General features: G+C 37.2%; 1 protein-coding gene across 4 annotated transcripts in view; it reads left to right on the forward strand.

The window, feature by feature from the left end:
- sh3tc1 (SH3 domain and tetratricopeptide repeats 1) overlaps positions 1 to 18,223 on the forward strand; it is a 29,479-nt gene extending 11,256 nt beyond the window's left edge. For 3 of the 4 annotated variants that reach the window (XM_088629305.1, XM_088629315.1, XM_088629326.1), the window contains 11 exons: positions 1,384 to 1,460; positions 1,804 to 1,999; positions 3,877 to 4,007; positions 4,818 to 4,859; positions 5,275 to 6,978; positions 8,835 to 9,015; positions 11,176 to 11,326; positions 12,064 to 12,186; positions 14,897 to 15,047; positions 15,782 to 15,978; positions 16,587 to 18,223. In XM_088629305.1, the coding sequence (XP_088485431.1) occupies positions 1,384 to 1,460; positions 1,804 to 1,999; positions 3,877 to 4,007; positions 4,818 to 4,859; positions 5,275 to 6,978; positions 8,835 to 9,015; positions 11,176 to 11,326; positions 12,064 to 12,186; positions 14,897 to 15,047; positions 15,782 to 15,978; positions 16,587 to 16,838 (3,205 nt within the window). In that variant the 3' untranslated portion in view covers positions 16,839 to 18,223. Of the gene's footprint in view, positions 1 to 1,383; positions 1,461 to 1,803; positions 2,000 to 3,876; positions 4,008 to 4,817; positions 4,860 to 5,274; positions 6,979 to 8,834; positions 9,016 to 11,175; positions 11,327 to 12,063; positions 12,187 to 14,856; positions 15,048 to 15,781; positions 15,979 to 16,586 lie in introns of those variants that run through there. The other variant, XM_088629336.1, reaches the window with a different exon arrangement.
- The last annotated feature ends 17 nt before the right edge of the window (positions 18,224 to 18,240 follow it).

An 18,240-nucleotide genomic window follows, 5' to 3' on the forward strand; every position in this document is an offset into this window, starting at 1 on the left:
AACCAATTTTTTTTATCCTTTGGTTACCTAGGAAGTGATATTTAAATATTAATCATCCATACATTTTCTAACCACTTTATCAAATACAGGGTTGCTGGAGGCTGTCCTGGCAAACAGTGTGTGCAAGACAGGAAACACCTTGGACGGGGCTCCAGTCCATTGTAGAGCGCACACAGAGATATGCAGTTAATCTACTGTAGCAGTAGGTCTTTAGACTGTGGGAAGAAACCAGAGCACCCAGATGAAACCCACACAAACATAGGGAGAACATACAAGTTTCACACAGATAGCATCCCTGCTCTGGAATTGAAGGCAGGGCCCCAGCACTGTAATTGAACTAGAGAAATAATTTCAGTTCATGTTTTCAGTCATCCTCTTGTACATTAACCTATTTCACAGAAGTCATTTGTTCAGTAGACATGGGGTAAACGACTGTAGTCTTTAATCCCTGCTGGTGAAGAGTCTGTTTGCCTCCTCTGCTTTTGCACACTTGACTGAGCAATATAAGTACAAGGCCATTAGGGGGTTATCCTTAGACAGATAAAATGAGCAAGGAAACCCTGTTCCATAAAAGAGCATTATGCTTTACGTTGTGCTCTTGAGGAATTACAGGATTTACGGCTTCCTCTCATTTGTTACCTTTCAGCCCACCTAATTGTTTGATTTCTTGAATTTAATTGATGTGAGGCTCTCATTAAGGCATTTCTTGAAAGAAGCCAGGGTGTCAGCTTCAACAAGTTGGTTGGCTAGTTTATTTCAGATTTCCACAACCCTTTGTATTTGTTCCTCCTGGTCTCAGTTTTTAAATTTCTCTTTACTCTCCATTTGGCTCCTGTTGTTTGTGACTCCTTGTAGTGTTCTTTTAGCTTGACAGAGCTGAACCTTGAGCTCAGGAATAAAGTATATCTGATCGTTTTTCTCTGGGATGGTTCCAGAACAGCAATATTTTGTAACATGATAAATTTAAAACTTTAAATTTAACAATGTATTTTCTTTGTAGTAAGCCTAAAAAAGATGATTCAAAGCAGACAAAATATCAGCTATAAAAAGAACACAAATAATCACAAAGTACTAGTTTAAGAAGCAAGAAAACAAGCTGAGCATCAGCGGTTGTCGTCTCAGCAATGCATTTACCGCTATCTGGTGGCTAAAGTATGCAACTGCAATTCTGCAACCTGGTCAGTTTTTAAATAACAAAAGCATAAATGCATCTGATGGCAGCTGCTCTTTTCCAAACTAATAATTAAGCGATGTTAAAAGCAAAGCAGCGACATTCAGTTAATTGTACATTATGATAATGATTGCAGTTTCTTTTTTTCTGTGGTTATTCAATGATGCTGGGAATCTAAATTAAAAACCTATGTACTATTGTTTTATTTTTAGATGGTTCCTTAAAGCGTGTCCCGAAAATATACTGATGGGCAATGCAAAACTGCTGTGTGAATTCCCCTACCAGTTTGGTAAGGATAGGTCATTATGTTCAATCAAAGAAATGTTGAGGCGGCAACATATTTTCAGACTATGGTATTTTAACTGGCTGCCCTGATCACCATAATGACATTTCATATACGTATAGAAGCAGAAAACATTAAAAATTACTAGTACTGAGTTGAGCTCACATATCACCGTATAGATGGTAAAATGCCTGAGATTCTTCTTTTGATCTTCAATAGGATGTCCTAGGCCAGTATTAAAAGTGCAGTAACATTTTTTTAAAAAGCATTGTGAGAGTGACAGCAAAATATTTGAGTGTCGTGACAGCTGTGAATTGAGTGAGTCTGTTTTTTTTCTTTGCCACATCAGCTGTGGGCTCTTGCATAGCCACTGTGGGATATGAAGGTTCTGGGCCAGATGAACTCAGCTTTAAAAGTGGAGATTGTGTTGAAATTGTGGGTTTCCTCGTCTCGTGCTTTGAGTGGTTTATGGGGAAGCATTCTGAAACTGGAAGGACTGGGTTAGTGAAGACAAGCCTTGTAAAGCCAACTAATTCTATTTGTGAGTAAGTAACATTCTGGGTTTTTCTTTTTTCTGTTAACAAAATGTGATTACGTACACCGAAATATTATACAGTATCAATATTTTATTGAAAATAGTTTAAATGAATATGCTGGTAATGAGGTTTTTACCTTTTAATCACTCTAATTTGAATTATCCTTAAAACCCTTTATTGTCATTTATTTTTTTTAGTCCAGATTTTTACAATTGAGTTCTGTAAAATACTTATATTGAGTGCCTGAGACCTTTGTATAGATCATCAGTGCTGATGTGATTTGATATTTGCTTTGACACCCAAAGATTATGATGTGTACACTGCAGCCAGTAGTAAGTATATATATTTTTAAACACTTTTAATCACCTCAGGAGGGAATTTTCTATATATTCCATTTTAAACACTAAGATGGCTGATTGGTCAGCTTCATGTGGGAGCTGTGCAGGCTGTGGAAAACGTCAAGAGTTTCTGTCATGCTTCTGAAACAAGTCACACACAGGCTGGGCCCTGTGGGTCTGCTATGTTTTCATTAAAGATGTCAGTACACTAAGGGCACAACTGTGCACAGGTCTCCCTCAGTGTCTTTAAATACATTGTTTTCCAGAGTGACGAATGGACACAGAGTATGAAATGAACTTACCTTGCTTCTGGCTTTTATCTGAACTGTGATAAGTCCAGTTGTCGGGACCAGGATACTGTGTGTAATTCCAAGAAGGATTCTTCTTTGGACGTAATTTATTATTAAAAGCTTCCTTGTTTTCTTTTAGTGGAAAACTGATCCGAAAATCTCATCCAGCAATCAAGAAGTAATATCGGTTTTAATAATATGGATAGGTAGTTTGCTTGAGATTCTCACAACTCTTTGTAAAATAAATTATTAGCACTGATTTTGCTTTCAAGTAAATGAGTGCACTCAGACTATGCCAGGGAAATGTGCACAACAACATTACGGAAGCACTGAACCCTTCACTGTTGGAACAAAGCACTTACGTGTGAAAACGCCACACCTGTCCTCAAGCATGTGTCAAGAACATGGTAATGGATGAATCCCCTGATAATATCAAATATCTCCACTGCTTGATAGTCTCACTTCCTGTGCTCTTTATACCACTGGACTTGCAAGTTTGCTTTGCTGTGTGTAATAAGCAATTCATGTGATATCTTACATCACCCCAGTATGAGCATTCACCCATTCAACCTTATCTGTACAGTACCTGCTTTCTGTTATCCAGGCCTTTATCAAAGACAGTCTTTTAAAATTTAAATATGCCATATCATATGCTCCTTTTGTATCCATTACTTGATCACGTGATTGAAAGAACTCTTAACAAGTGTGTTAAAATGGCCCACCTGTTCTAAATCTATACTTTTCACTCTTTGGCTGGTTTCAGCTCCATTCCAATGCCATAATTAAATCCAGATTACAAAGAAATGTAAACCCGCTCACCAATCATATGTTTCACACCTTGTCTGAATGATTACTTTCTATTTCCTAGCAGCTTACTGCTAATTGAAACAAGGTATGAGGTGTGCAATTTGTGACTGGTGTGTAGGTCAAAGTTTGTGTTTAGTCTTTCAGGCTTACTGTAGGTAAAATCATTTGATCTCCGGTTTTGTTTACAACCTGGACTAGTGTCAATGTAAAAATTGCTACAGTAGGTCTTCTATAAACTCCTCATATGTTCATAATTAATATCACCAGCTGTTCATAATTTGTCTGCAATTCATTTTATTAGTGTTATGTACTGTACTTATGAAAATTTCTGACATAAAGACTATCGTATATCAATAGCTACAGTATATTTGTTGTTATTTTAACCTTTTTTTATTGCTTTAAATAGTAGAAATTCCCATACCCATTGCAATACACGGGTGCTTTTTTCTAGATCAGCAGAGGTGTTTCTAAGTGAAGAGGAGGAATCCTTGTTCAAATGGAAAGAGGAATTCTTTGAAAAAAAATCTATTGATGTTCTGAAGAAAATGTGTCAAACAGACGTGGATGCTGTTTACAAGCTTGGTAAGGTTAATCAGTCATTGCTGTCCATCCAAATGTTCGATCTTCATGTCAAATTGTCCAATTTAAATTTTGATAATAGTACTTAAAAGGCGTCTCTTAATACTGAATATATAGGGCCAGATCAGAAACTGAAACTGGACCTGGTTAGCACTTGCATGGGAGACCTCTAAGGAAAACTTGGTTGCTGCAGCTGTGTTGGTGGTGTTCTTACTGCTAGACTTGTTTCTAAACCAATGCACCAATGTGGTGGCCATAGACCCTGCACTGTACCAGGTGTCATCCTTCAGATAATGCATGAAACTGAAGTACAGAAGAGTTAGGAGTGTTTACCCTGGTGTGCTCGCTTAATCGCTTAATCTGGGTTTGTACAATCAGCCGATCCTAAAGTTTCATCAGTTCAGTTGTTGAAGCAGTTTCTCAGTTCTCTCCCTGAACTGCTGTGTAGTGGCATTGCCTATGTTTAATGGCCGTGTCGTGTCATGCAGGTGAGTGCTGCACTAAGGGGTTGGTGAATTAGGTCACATCCTGTGTGTAAATTGTTTTGAGAAGTATAAAAGCAGAGAACTGTTGTAATAATATTTTTACTAAATTATTGTTTTTCTAATACTACCATATTTACTGTCTTGAAGATAAATACAATAATTTATTGTATTTATAATACAATAATAGGCTGATAAATAACATCCAAAAACTATTGTAAAGAAACTGGTTACTCCTCAGTATTGTGTTTTTGTTTGTGTGCATTGTTTGCTGTCCTGATTTACAGACTGGAATCTATTTTGTGTCATATTATATTTTTATTTTATATAGATAAACTAGATACACAGGATCCTCCAGGAATACCAAGGCAAAGTAAGAATCCCATCTCATTCATCCTGTACTTTACAGTCATCTCACTGATTTGTAGTACCTCAAGAACTTACTGCAGTAATCGAACATTTCCAAAATATAAATGCATTATTCTCAAGACATTATTCATGGTTGTTTTGCTGCTGTTTCAGTTACCAAGTCTTTCGCTCTCCAGAAGATGTATTTTTCTATATGGTTTTTATTCTGTGTTGTTAAAATTAAGACCTAAAAAAATCATAGAAAACTAAGAATATAGGTCAATGCTGATTGCTATAATGTAATGCTAAACAATGCTAGTATGGTTTCTTCCATTATTTCGCCATGGCTGTGTATTATATTCTTCTTCTTTTGACAGCTGGCCTGAATTCTTTTAGAGATTGTCAAAGATCCATGGTCTGATACTTTCTTTTGATTATAGCTTCCACCTTCAACAATGAGAGCGATCCACAAAGACAGGAACTACAAAACAAAATAGCTGTGTGTCTGAGCCGACTGAAGGAGCCACATGTTCCCCCGGAAGAAACTCAGCATGAAGACAGGCAGTCAGAGCACCACCATAACCACTCTCTGTCATCCAAGGAGCACAGTGAGCCTTTATTCATTATTAATAGTGAAGGTGACAATCACAGTGCAGATGACTTTCAGACATTGCTTGCTTTCCTCAACTGCAGTGAGTACAAAGAAGAGTTCCGAAACATCTACGACTTTTCCTTCAGATTTCTTCAGTCCATGTTTCAAGGCTACACAGATGATGAAGAGTTGGTGTTCTACCTGGGAATGGCAAGGGAGGATGCAAGAAAGAAGAAATTCCTCTGGGCTCAGACGAGAATCTGTTTTCTCTTGGGGAAACTGTGTGCCAGGAGACTTAAGTTTTCCCAAGCCAGAGTCTACTTTGAAGAGGCGCTGAGCGTTGCCAGAGAACAGTTTAAAGATATATTCCTGTTAATTTCTATTTACACAAACCTTGCAGCCATATATCTAAAGCAGAAGAACAAGGAGAAATATGTGTCCATTTTTGAGCGGATTGCTGCCTTTCTGATGGGAATTCCTAACTACATCTGCAGCACAGAGCAAGAATCTGAGATCTTAAAATATGTCTTGAAGAAAGCAGTGCTGGCTCAAAACAAAGTTGCTGAAGTAAGGACCTGCTTCCTGTTAGCTAAACTTTACACAAAACTCAACCAGCCTCAGAGTGCTTTGCTGTTCACAGAGAGACTACAAATTCTTGCTAAGGAGTTGTCTCTTACCAGCAAAGTGATGCCAAGTGACTATTATTTGACCTTGGGTAAACTTTATGGTGAGAAATATCTCCCACACTTAGCAGTGAGCTCAGTAAAACAAGCCGTATTCCACACTGGTGCCACACTTACAGACTGTTTAATAGGGACAGAATTTGTCATGGACAATGCCTCCCGGTTGTACAGTTTAGGGAAGTGTGGTGTATTAGTCCCAACACAAGTTGCACCTTACCTTAATAAAGCACTTTATTTTGCAGCCGATAAGAAAGACCAAGTGCTTTGTCAGACCATCTCCTTGTGTTTGTCTCATCTGCATCAATATCATGGCATGCTCGACAAAGCAATCTGGTATATTGATACTGTCATTTCCAAAAATGTTTGGCCAAGTGCAACACATGCAGCCAACATCTTAATTTATCTCGCATGGCTTCACATTTTAAATCGCCAGCATCACATGGCTTTGGATATTTTGACCTCTGGGCTGGGTTCTTTGTCTGAACACTGCACAAAACTACAGAAAGGCCTGGTTTATAACATGCGTGCTGTCGCTCTGAGATACACTGAAGACATAAAACAGGCAGCTGAGAGTTATGGTAAAGCAATACAGATTTGTGAGGAGTCTGACTTTAAGTACAACCGGGCCATTGCGCAAGCCAACTTTGGCTTCCTGTGCTTGCATGCCAAAGCTAAAGGCCTAGCTGAGCTGAGCCTTGTGAGGGCTGTGGAGCTTTTCTCACAGCTGGAAGATGTAGCTCATGAGGAGAACTTTATAACTGTTTTGCTTGAGCTGGGCCAGTATTATGTCAGTCAAACGCAACTGGAAAAGGGGATGATTTGTTACGAATGGGCTTTCCTCATGGCAATCAAGGCAAACCACGTTGAGTGTAAGTGTTTCTTTTTATTAACACTGGATCACCAGTAAAATGGCAGTAGTAAAACAAATGTACCCAGAACAAAAAGTGAACTATATTTATAAAATGATTAATTACCTTAAGCATTAAAAACATAAGGCATGGTGTATAACTAAGTTAATAAAATACAATATTAGTATGATTTGGTTAGCTGTTGGATTTTCTAAAATATGTAATGTTATTTAAGTTTTTTTTTATTACATTTGAGGGAGAAAATGTGTTTAGATATTCTGAATGCTTAACTTCTATTCTTTCCATTTGTTAGTTTTGTTGTTTTTTTGGTATGTTGAGGGTCTATTCTGCTTGTTTAAATATAACTCACTGCAGTACTTTATTGCATTCTACACAACAATCCTCTGTAATGCAGTTACCTTTTTTGGTCTTTGAAGAGTTCTTTATTGGAACTGTATTGACTTTATTTGCAGTTGTCAAGGCTCACTGAAATACGTAATACTTTTAATTCTCCAATCCTTTCATTGCTGGCAAAAATTATAGGGTTTTCAAAGCTGAAAGATAAATTTGTTGCATGCATTAAGAAAAAGCAAAACCTGTAATCTCACTGCCATCTGCTTGGAAGAGCCTTTTAAAATCCAGTGAACCATCTTATTACCACATCAGCACATAAAAGTCCCTTTATAGTATTTTGCTGGCGGACATGTACAGTATATACTGTATAAATACACAGCGTTGAACACATTTGGCTACACTGGGTTGCTGTGATTTGAGCCCCATCTGTCTTTAATTGACAGATATTATCGTAACAGCTGAAACAATATTATTATATATTAGAAGAGCTGCAGCTCAATTTCCTACAAGAAATAATTCTAGCCTGTAAAGCAGTGATTACATATTTGTGATTAGCTTATTTTGGAAGCACTCATGACTGTTTGCTTCATTCTGTTGTGTTTTATCTGCAAATAATGAAAGAATATCTTGGATTTTCTTCAGGAATCTTAATACTCTAATAAGGGGAAAACTTACTTTCAATGAAACATTATATATTGGTGAAATATTAATTTCTTAGAAAGGTTTGTAAGGAAATAATAATAATAATAATAATAATTGCTTACACTTATATAGCGCTTTTCTGGACACTCCACTCAAAGCGCTTTACAGGTAATGGGGACTCCCCTCCACCACCACCAATGTGCAGCATCCACCTGGATGATGCGACGGCAGCCATAGTGCGCCAGAACGCTCACCACACATCAGCTATCAATTCATAGAGGGGGATTATTAGGAGGCCATGATTAGTAAGGGCCAATTGGAAATTTGGCCAGGACACCGGGGTTACACCCCTACTCTTTTCGAGAAGCGCCCTGGGATTTTTAATGACCACAGAGAGTCAGGACCTCGGTTTTACGTCTCATCCGAAGGACGGCGCCTGTTTACAGTATAGTGTCCCCGTCACTATACTGGGGCATTAGGACCCACATGGACCGCAGGGTGAGCGCCCCCTGCTGGCCCCACTAACACCTCTTCCAGCAGCAACCTTAGTTTTTCCCAGGAGGTCTCCCATCCAGGTACTGACCAGGCTCACACCTGCTTAGCTTCAGTGGGTTGCCAGTTGTGAGTTGCAGGGTGATATGGCTGCTGGCAAATATTTTATATAAATCTCTGAGCCCCAGTGAGAATGGGTTTTAATAATCTGAAGGATGTTAGTACTGGAATCTTATATGTTCTGCAAATTCTTATCACATTTTATAAAAGGGATTTCGTCATCTTTTGCACTAATGAATGTCTTATGTGCTCTTCTCTAACATGGCTCAGGCGTTTCATATCATTTATTATTGTAAAGCAGTGCTGTATTTTCTACTCTTGTTGTTCAGGCCAACTCCAAGCCGCTAAGCAGCTGTGTCACTTCTACCACATGATTTGCCCCAATGAAGCCCAGTGCATAATCTACAATGAGTATATGCTGACTTTGGTCCGAAAAGCAGGCAACAAGGAATGGGAAGGAGAAATCCTGGAGACCATTAGTCAACTGTATTTCAGCTTAGGAACTGAAAGGTGCACTGATTTTATTGAGGGTAGAAGTCAGAAAAGAACAAATGTACTTGTGTGATTACTGTCAATTGAAATTTAAATGAAATGTTCATGCATTTCCTGTGTTTAGTTTGTTTAGTAGATTCAGGTAGTGGACAAAAAATGTGAACACTGGGCTAGGAGGAGGGACATCAAATATCTTGGAAATGTATTGAAAGCAAGGGCTCCCATACAGGTATGACTACTGTGTACACAGGCACAGGATCATGTACTGTATAAAAATGCTGTTCAGGCCTGATTGCCTATAATTCTGGCTAGCATGGCTGAAGAGGAGACCTCGGTAACTTTGAAAGAGGGCTGATTGTTGGGGGCAGGAGCTTCAGTGACAAAGACAGGTTGACTTGCTGATGTTTAATGATCAACTACAAGTATGTCTAAGCAGTTGATATCACCAGAGAAGAGGGAGATACATCATCAGCAAAGGGTAAAAGTGGATAGAAATGCCTACTCCTGGAGAGTGATATGCATGCATTAATACAAAGTGCAGCACAAAACTGGTGAGAAATTGAAAATCATTGACTACAAATTGACTGTAAATTTCAATGTGGGATGCAAGCAGATAGCTTCTTCAAAAACAGTACACTGAGAGTTCCACAGAATGGGAGACCACAGTCAGCGTGCACTGCAATCCGCAAGTCCAGTGGTGCAAAGAAAACAGGCAATGGACTACTGAGTGCAATCTAGTTAGATGAATCATCCTTCACCATGTTCTCGACAAACCGAGCATGTGTGCCACCAACCTCAAGAACTCTACAGCCCTGAGAGCCCTTTTTTTCCTGTCATTTTTTGAGTGAATTCACATAGAAGGCACGGTCAATACTAATCACTACTTAATCATACTGAGTGATCAATCATCCCGTGTAACACATCCACATACTGTAACTTGTGTGGTTGCCCAGTGGTTTGATGAACATAACACTGAAGTTTAAGTCTTAGTCACCACATCTGAACATAATTGGGTATTTATTTGACATTCTGGATAGATGTCTGAGACAGCATTTTCTACTATCAGCCAGGCATGAGTTCATTGACATTCTTACAGAAGAATGGTGCTGCTTCCCTCCTACAGAATTCCAGATGCTGTTAGACTCTACGCCACAGAACATACAGGTCGTACTGGCTGGTAGTGTGTGACCCATTGCCTTATTAAATTAATTTAAATTGGTGTTTCAATTTTCTGTCTACTACCTGTAATATAATACTTCAAATAAGGTTCACAAAACATTAGACAACGTTTTCTAAGCCAATAAGCAAATAAGATTAGTAGGGAACATACAGTACTGTAATAATGTGCAATCTTAAGATTTTAAGCATATTAAACAAAGTTCCTTCTATAATGAAAAGACAGAATTGCCAATAGTTACAGGCAAAATGCTTATTGCTTTCAGCAGCAAACGCCTTTGATATAAAAATTAAATTAATAATATGGGATGTTTTAATACATCTTGCTTAGTTTCTGAATGTTGATAAACAGTACAGTAGCTGCTAAATCTAAAATTACCATTTATCTGCTGAAAAGTTTCAGTTACTATTATTATATAGTTACATGGGATTGCATTACATGGGTTGGGATACCAGTTATAAACAGAAGACTGTTATGGTAAAATCTTAAAATCATGAAACTGTGATATCTTGATAAAGTTGGTGGTATTAGGCTGAGAGTGATTATGGATGTGCTTCATAAAAATCTTATGAAGCAAACATACATCTTTGCTTATTCATGACATTGAAAGTAGCATTTGTGCCGCTTTCATTCCCAGGATATAGCCTTCTTCTTTTGGAAGAGTTAAGTCACTTGGCCCCCCTACAATGGCTATGGCACAGGAGAACGGAACTGGTCTCATTCGTTTGTGTAGGGGTGGCTGAGCTACATCACACCCCAAAAAAAGAATATGCTATTCTGTGTTTTGGAAATAAAAGCAGCACCAATGCTTCTTTCAAAAGAACAAACCAGTATAAACGTACTGTAGCACACACAAATTTGGTGGGTTTCATTATTTGTGCTATTTTAGCGCTATTTAGTGCTATTTTCACAGAGCTTCATAAAAAGAATGTTAGGTTTACCCTAAGTAGCTTATTGTTTTTTTTTACATACTGTATTTGCATTTTTTCCCTCTATTTCAGAGCCTACAAGTCTGCTCTAGATTACACAAAGAGGAGCCTTGGTATCTTCATTGACCTAAGAAAAAAGGAAAAAGAGGCTTATGCCTGGTTGCAGGCTGGGAAGATCTACCACATCCTCAGACAAAATGAGCTGGTGGATCTTTACATTCAGGTTCTGTGCTACCTTGTAGCTCTTTGAGGAGTTAATTATTTGTAAATTTAATTATACAGATGTTTCTTTGACAAACCATAAAACCTTAACAAGCATAAAAGCATAAGGTGACGAGTGAGAGGAGGCCACTCAACCCATTTAGCACATTAGGTTGCCGGCAGCTAAGCTATTTCATCCAACGATTTTTTTATTGACTTTAATAACATTACATCCCTTCAGTGCTGGAATGTATATGCTAATTCATTTGAATCAAGTTGGTTAAAATGTCAATACAATATAAAAATAATTCTTCCTCGTGAATTTTAAATGCTGCAGAAAGCAACTACATGTACCAATGTAAAAAACTATTCAAAATAAGTCAGGAAAGTATTTCAAAATTAATAAGTCTTTCACAGTGAGAAAGACATCTCATTTTTACGGTGTGCAATTCACAGTAAATCCTCCCTTTCAAGTTGAGTTTGACAGAAAAATTGTTGGTGTACGAAAGCATTTTTGAAAGATTTACAAAGTGTGAAAACAGGATTTGTTCTGGTTATTTGTTCAATGAAGTTAAAAGTACACGTCGCAGTCCATTAATAAAGCATAATGTTACATCTTCAAGTTTCTGGAACATCCAGTCTAATTCCTCACCAAAGGAAACTCATTTCTGTCAACTTTAGCAAAATGGCAGGCGGCATATGTTTCAGCAAAAGGTAAAGTGAATGTGACTCACTTTACTGTCTCCTCATTTTCTGCAGGTTGCACAAGATTGTTGTCTAAGCACTGCAGACATGCATTTCATTTTGGAGCTGTTAGAAGCTGCAGGGGATGTGTTCTTCAATAGTTCCCAGGACAGGGAAAAAGCTCTGACCTTCTACAGGGTAGGTGGAAATAAAACATTGAATTTCACTGAAATCAACATGAGTAAATGGCGGAAGCTGCAAATACTACATTAGGTGTTATTGAATGTTATAGTAATGCATGAATTCTATACTTTAGATGTTTGTCTGATTATAACAGGAATCATCATTCTTAATGCACAGAATAATCACGGAACCTCTTTAAGATAATTTCAAAAATAATTAGGATAGTGTAAGAGTAGTTATTACAGTATATTAACATCAACAGCAGGCCAGATTTCATTCTCTTACTCTTTAAATCCTTTTCCAACTTCATGATTTTATGTTACAATTTTCTATGAGGACTCCCTATCATTTTTCATTGTGTTATGATCCTTTTCAGAATTTCCTTTGTCCAGTTTTTTAAATTTTAATTCCTGCCTTTGGCCATTTGGCATGTTTTCACGTGGATAACACTGTTCCAATAATATCCCTTTATAAATCTATCTTTATGACTCATCCTACTGTGAAGAGCTCCATCCTATTCACACCCCCATAATGTCATAATATATGGAATATTGCTGACATAATAACATGTTTTTGTCTAGTCCTTTTCCACCAATTCTGTGATCTTAAAATACATTTTCAGTATTTGCATATAACTTCAGAACAGCCTTGTGTCATTTTTCAAGCACATTTAGATCTTAATTTATTTAAATAATTGTGAGATGACAGTTGAGTGATCCATGGCTATATTTCTGTTTCAACTGTAAGTCAGTTTTGACACGAGGTATTAAACATGGCTAAAACATGCTGATCATTTTCCCTCAAAATTAAATGTCATTCCCTATTTAATGTGTCTTCACCTCAAGACATTGACAGAACTTTGTTGTCTTGTTGTATAACTGCTATTTAAGACAAATCAACCTTAGAATGATTTAATTTAATAATTTATTTGGACTTACTATGCTGTTGTTGCTAAAATGTGCTTAAATTGTTGCTTATTGTGTAATATTTTAGATTTATTGACATTCTTCCATGCCAAGTTTGCCACATTTTGTTCTTTATTATCACATTAAAATAATTCTGTAATATTTTATCATACTACCCTGTGGAAAAAACTCACAGAATCATATCAAGTACATTAGTTGTTAATCATACAATGCTATTGTAATCCACTCTTTTTTTTCTGTAAAAAAAAAGTCCGTTAAACAAATTATAATATAAATATAATAAGTCATTTGGTATTTGGAACTTTCAGAATCTGTTTCATATTTCATGTGTCCATACTGTATTGAGATTCAGGAAATCCAGTTTTTGAGCCTGTAAGCTGATTCACCTTAGCAAGATTTGTATGCAAGAGTATTTCTGCTTTCAATCACTAGTAGTGTTAGCATGGAAAACCTCCATTGTTTTTTTCTCAGGGTTTAAATTAAACCAGGTGTTTCACTTACTCGGTTAGGGGACATGAAAGCAGATGGAAATTTTCAGTGTACTTTTTATATGAGCAAATTTTATCCTCTCTTTGCACCTACAACTGCAGTACTGGCTGTGCATGTGTAAAGGAATCTGACCAACAGAAACTCACTTTATACCATGGAAATATGAGGTTTGGATTCCATATTTTGGAATTGCATTGTCCAGATAAAATACAGTAAAATCAATTAAAATGTGTACGCGTGAACTACGGCTTGTGAAGATCAACATGTACTGTATGTCAATTTTTCTGGAATATGAGTAAATGATGTTTGGAAAAAGGTGTTTTAGCATATACAGTTTTATCAATTTGAAGATATCAATGGCATCGTACAAATCCAACACTAGTGACTATGGCCAGTCTGGTTATCATTTGGGTCGACTGCAGTGAGATTTATGGTATAGGATGGCTTTGTTGAAAAACTAATTGAATGGTCAAAGGATGTTGTAATGTACTGTATAGGTGTCTCTCACTGATATTTTGCAACAATTGTTTAAAGAGCCAGTGTTCTGATGTCAACAGGCTCTGAGTACTTTCCAGTTTACATGTGCCTTGTGGGAAGACTGTGTTTACTTCCAGCTTAAAGCTAAATCTAGAAGGGTTGTCATGCAACTACTGTATATAGTTAGAAATGTTATGTAACCTACAGTTACTTTTTTTTAACTGTTTTGAAGATGAGAGGACATTTTATGGATTTTAGCTTGATGGAATCAAAAATATGTTTCAGTACATTGAAAATAATACCTTTTAAAGCTCATACACAAAAATACAATATGATACAAATACAATTTTCTCTCTGTAGAACTATTTTTAATTATATACTTCTATACTCTCTGTAGAAGTATTTTCTCAGTGTGCTTCAGCACAACACCAGTAGAATGTTTTAGTAACTAGTTTAAATACAGAGCTCGCAATCTGTGGCATAATGTTTAGGACTCTGGATGTGTAGCTAGAAGGTTTTAAGTTCAGATCCAAGGCAGGGCACTGCTGTCCTATCCCTGAGAAAAAGTGCTTCACTCAGGATTGCTTCAGAAAAATGCCAAGAACATGTGCAAATGTAAGTCCCTGAGAATGAAAGCATCAGCCCAATAAATAAATGGTAAGATTCCACATACGGTACATGGAATCTGTTTTCCATTTTCTGTTGGTCTGGAAACGTACCATGTTTTGAACCACATCAACTCACTGCAGTGAAATTTTACCCAAATGTTTAAGAGTGGTAAACTCAATTCCAGGCCCCAAGGTGGAATAGGACGGAGTGCTGTGTTGTTTCAGGACAAAGCCCTTCCGATTGCCTTGAAGACAGGGAATGTGAAGACACAGCTGAGGCTGTCCAACAAGCTGGCGGAGCTCCTGTTGCAGCTGAAGCTCTACGGAGAGGCCGTGGACCACGCCCAGGCAGCATTAGCCATCAGCATCAGCCTTGGTAAAGTAGAGGGGGGATGAGCTTGTAGCCTCCAAAACACTCGGGCCTTGAAACTGCAGTTGTCCTGAAACAATCTGTCGTGGTCTAGTCTGTTTAATTCTTCTTACAAACTTATATTCTTAAAAAAAATAAATCTAATTTATGTCCAGTTGCTAAAGTACGTAACAGCTTTGAGCTGCCTTGAGGGGTTTGCTGTATGGGCCTCTCATAATGAAAACTCACACCCACCCACAGATCATTATTGCAGTATTTCCTTTTATGATTTGATTTGACTCTATTCTTTCAGTGAGGCACAGTTTAGAAAACAAATAAAAACTATTCTTGCTATTGCCACCAGATGGCAGTGCTCCCATGCAGAAGTTATTTTTTTTGCTGAACTAAAATGGGCCCGATATTGTGAACAAGGGATAACTGGAAGGCCACGGCAAAATATCAATGATGGCATTTGTACATTATCACATGTTTTCTCCTACCAAATTATGAGAAACTATTTTGGTTATTTAGTATTATGTACTTATGCCGCATTTTATCCCATTTTGGTGAAAGTATGTATCATTTTTATTTATATTAACTTTGACTTGACTACTATTTTGGATCTCACAGTAGTGTAATGACGTTATAATGTAGCTTGTTTATATTCTGAATCAAATAGAAATGACTTTCAGTTTTGAAACTGCTAGTCAGTATTGATAATGACTAAAGTGTTTTTATTTCAAATGTTATGTAATTTGCAGGCGAGAGGCTGAATGAGCGAGTAGCTTTTCACAGACTGGCCACTTTATTCCACTGCTTGGGTCAGTATGAGATGGCTGAGCACTACTACCTTAAGGCTCTCTCCCTCTGTCCCTCACCCCTGGAATTTGACGAGGAGACTATGTACTACGTGAAAGTTTACCAGCTCCTTGGAGACATGATTTTCTATGACCTAAAGGTAAAGACAGTCTTTTCAGTCAGCGATATCTCAACTGCGCCATCAGCCTTCAATGTTCCATTGACTTGGTAGTATAAATGTCAAAACGTGTGTCCACAGCAAGCTTCTAATTTCATTTTTGTTCGGGCTATGTATTGCATAACTTACATTTTGTCTTGTTTTATATTAAATTTTAGTTGGAATTTAATTTTGGTGCAGTGATTACGAATTTGGTAAGAAATTACAAAATGAAGAACAAGTTAGAATTATGATGGAGGATGTGGAAGAATATTGTTCTTCCCAAAACCACCTCTTATTTATAGTAGTGAAATAGAGCCCCACTTAAGGCCTTACTGCTTCACAAAGACAGAGACCTAGAAAGCCCATAACTAGTTTAATACTTACATGTTAATTAAACTGGTGGCATGTTTAGGTGAACAGAGATTATAGATTATAGAGTAAGTAAACTATGTGTTGAGTTTGACATCTTTATTACAGAAATATGCTGTGAGTCTTGCACAACGACTAGGTGTATTCACACATTTAATAGAATGGATCAAACGTGGGCTGGAGTCTGCCAGGAGATGCTCGCTCCTTAAAATGAACTCTCTCCTTCACGTGTGATGCAGGATCCCTATGATGCTGCCGGATATTACCACCTGGCTCTGGCAGCTGCCATGGACCTAGGCAATAAGAAGTCCCAGCTGAAGCTCTGCACACGGCTCGCCACCATCTATCACAACTTCCTCGTCAACAGAGAGCTCTCTCTTTTCTTCTATCAGAAGGCCAGGGTCTTTGCTGCAGACCTGAATGTGAGGAGGATCAACCTGTCACCAGACCAGTATTACCAAAGCGTATCTCAGTATAAAACATTTGTCTAACATCTGGAACTTCTCAGCAAGAGGCAGTGTGAAGGAAGGCAGTGTGAAGGAAGGCAGCTGGGCTCTGATGAAGGAAAGGATGAAGTAATGGAACACGATAGGCATTACACTTGAATACTGTACATTGACTTTATAGAGCTAAGTGACTTGGGTGTGCTCTTAAAACAACAAAGTACAACGACAAGAATGTGTTTGATATTATGGTTTTCTGGGTGTGTTGTCTTATGCTTTGTGAATATTTTTTAAAGGACAACCCAGGTTTCCAATGATGTGCTCACAAGATGCTTAAATAGGCCAAAAGTGAAGGTTGTTTTTACTTGGATCTGGATGTTTTTAAACTCCTATATGTTGACAGGTATTGATTAACCAAATTGTAGGGTCAAACATGAAACCGGTTGGCAGAAACATCTAGTTCAGTTGAAAAAATATTTCTCTTAAGATAGCTTTCCTAATTCACAGGCTTCCACACCCTTAGATCAGCAATAATTTTTAAGCACCCCATCAGTTCACACGCCTAAATGGAATGCAGAATTGAAAGGTTTCCATAGGACATACATATCGTGAACATTATTTTTCTGTTTTTGGAGCAAAATATAATGAAATCAGAGTAAAATATCTGCAGTATTTTCAGAAATAATTGTACTGCTTTTTTATTGAAGAGTAAACAAAAGTGAAGGGCAATGTCTCTGTCACTTATCATGTGATTATTATATTCAGAATATCTGTGCTTATAAGTTACATCAAACAGCTTTCATGACACTACACCGTCACATGCAACTACATACTTTGCAAAGTGTTTAATTCTTCAGTTTTAATCAGATTGTAAGTTATGCCAGATATTATGAGACATTTGAATAATTAATAACAAAAACTGAAGACTGAAGGAAGACTGTCAGTATGGTTTTATGAAGTGTGTCTTATCTTTCATATTTACATTATATTTGTAGTAGGCATGTAAACGTTGTCTGAAACTGAATATCAAAACAGCAAATCTTGCTCCTGATGCAAAGTTAGTAGTCTCTATTTTACCTATCAAATGGATTAACATATGTCAGATCTGGATAAAGAGTAATAATTTCATTGTTAAAATGTGTAAATCAACAACTTAATAGAACTACTTTGTAGGTACAGTACATTTACTTGAACACCATTGTAGAAACTGCCAAATGTATTAACTATATTTTTCATTATTAAAGAGATCTTAAAAATGTTTGCTTTGAAAAATATGTAGGACAGGCTTTATAGAGATTTTCTTTTACTGCTTGGGTATTATTAAGGTAATGATCTTTTTTCATTTGTTTAACAGTGTTTGCATGAGAGGAGCCAGATATTACAATCTGACCTCTCTTTTAATAAAAATCCAAATCTTTTGTAACTCCTACAAAGGTTTCTTGCTTCTTTT

The sequence above is a fragment of the Lepisosteus platostomus genome, chromosome 1, assembly GCF_059453375.1.
Source record: "Lepisosteus platostomus isolate fLepPlt1 chromosome 1, fLepPlt1.hap1, whole genome shotgun sequence".
NCBI lineage: Eukaryota > Metazoa > Chordata > Actinopteri > Semionotiformes > Lepisosteidae > Lepisosteus > Lepisosteus platostomus.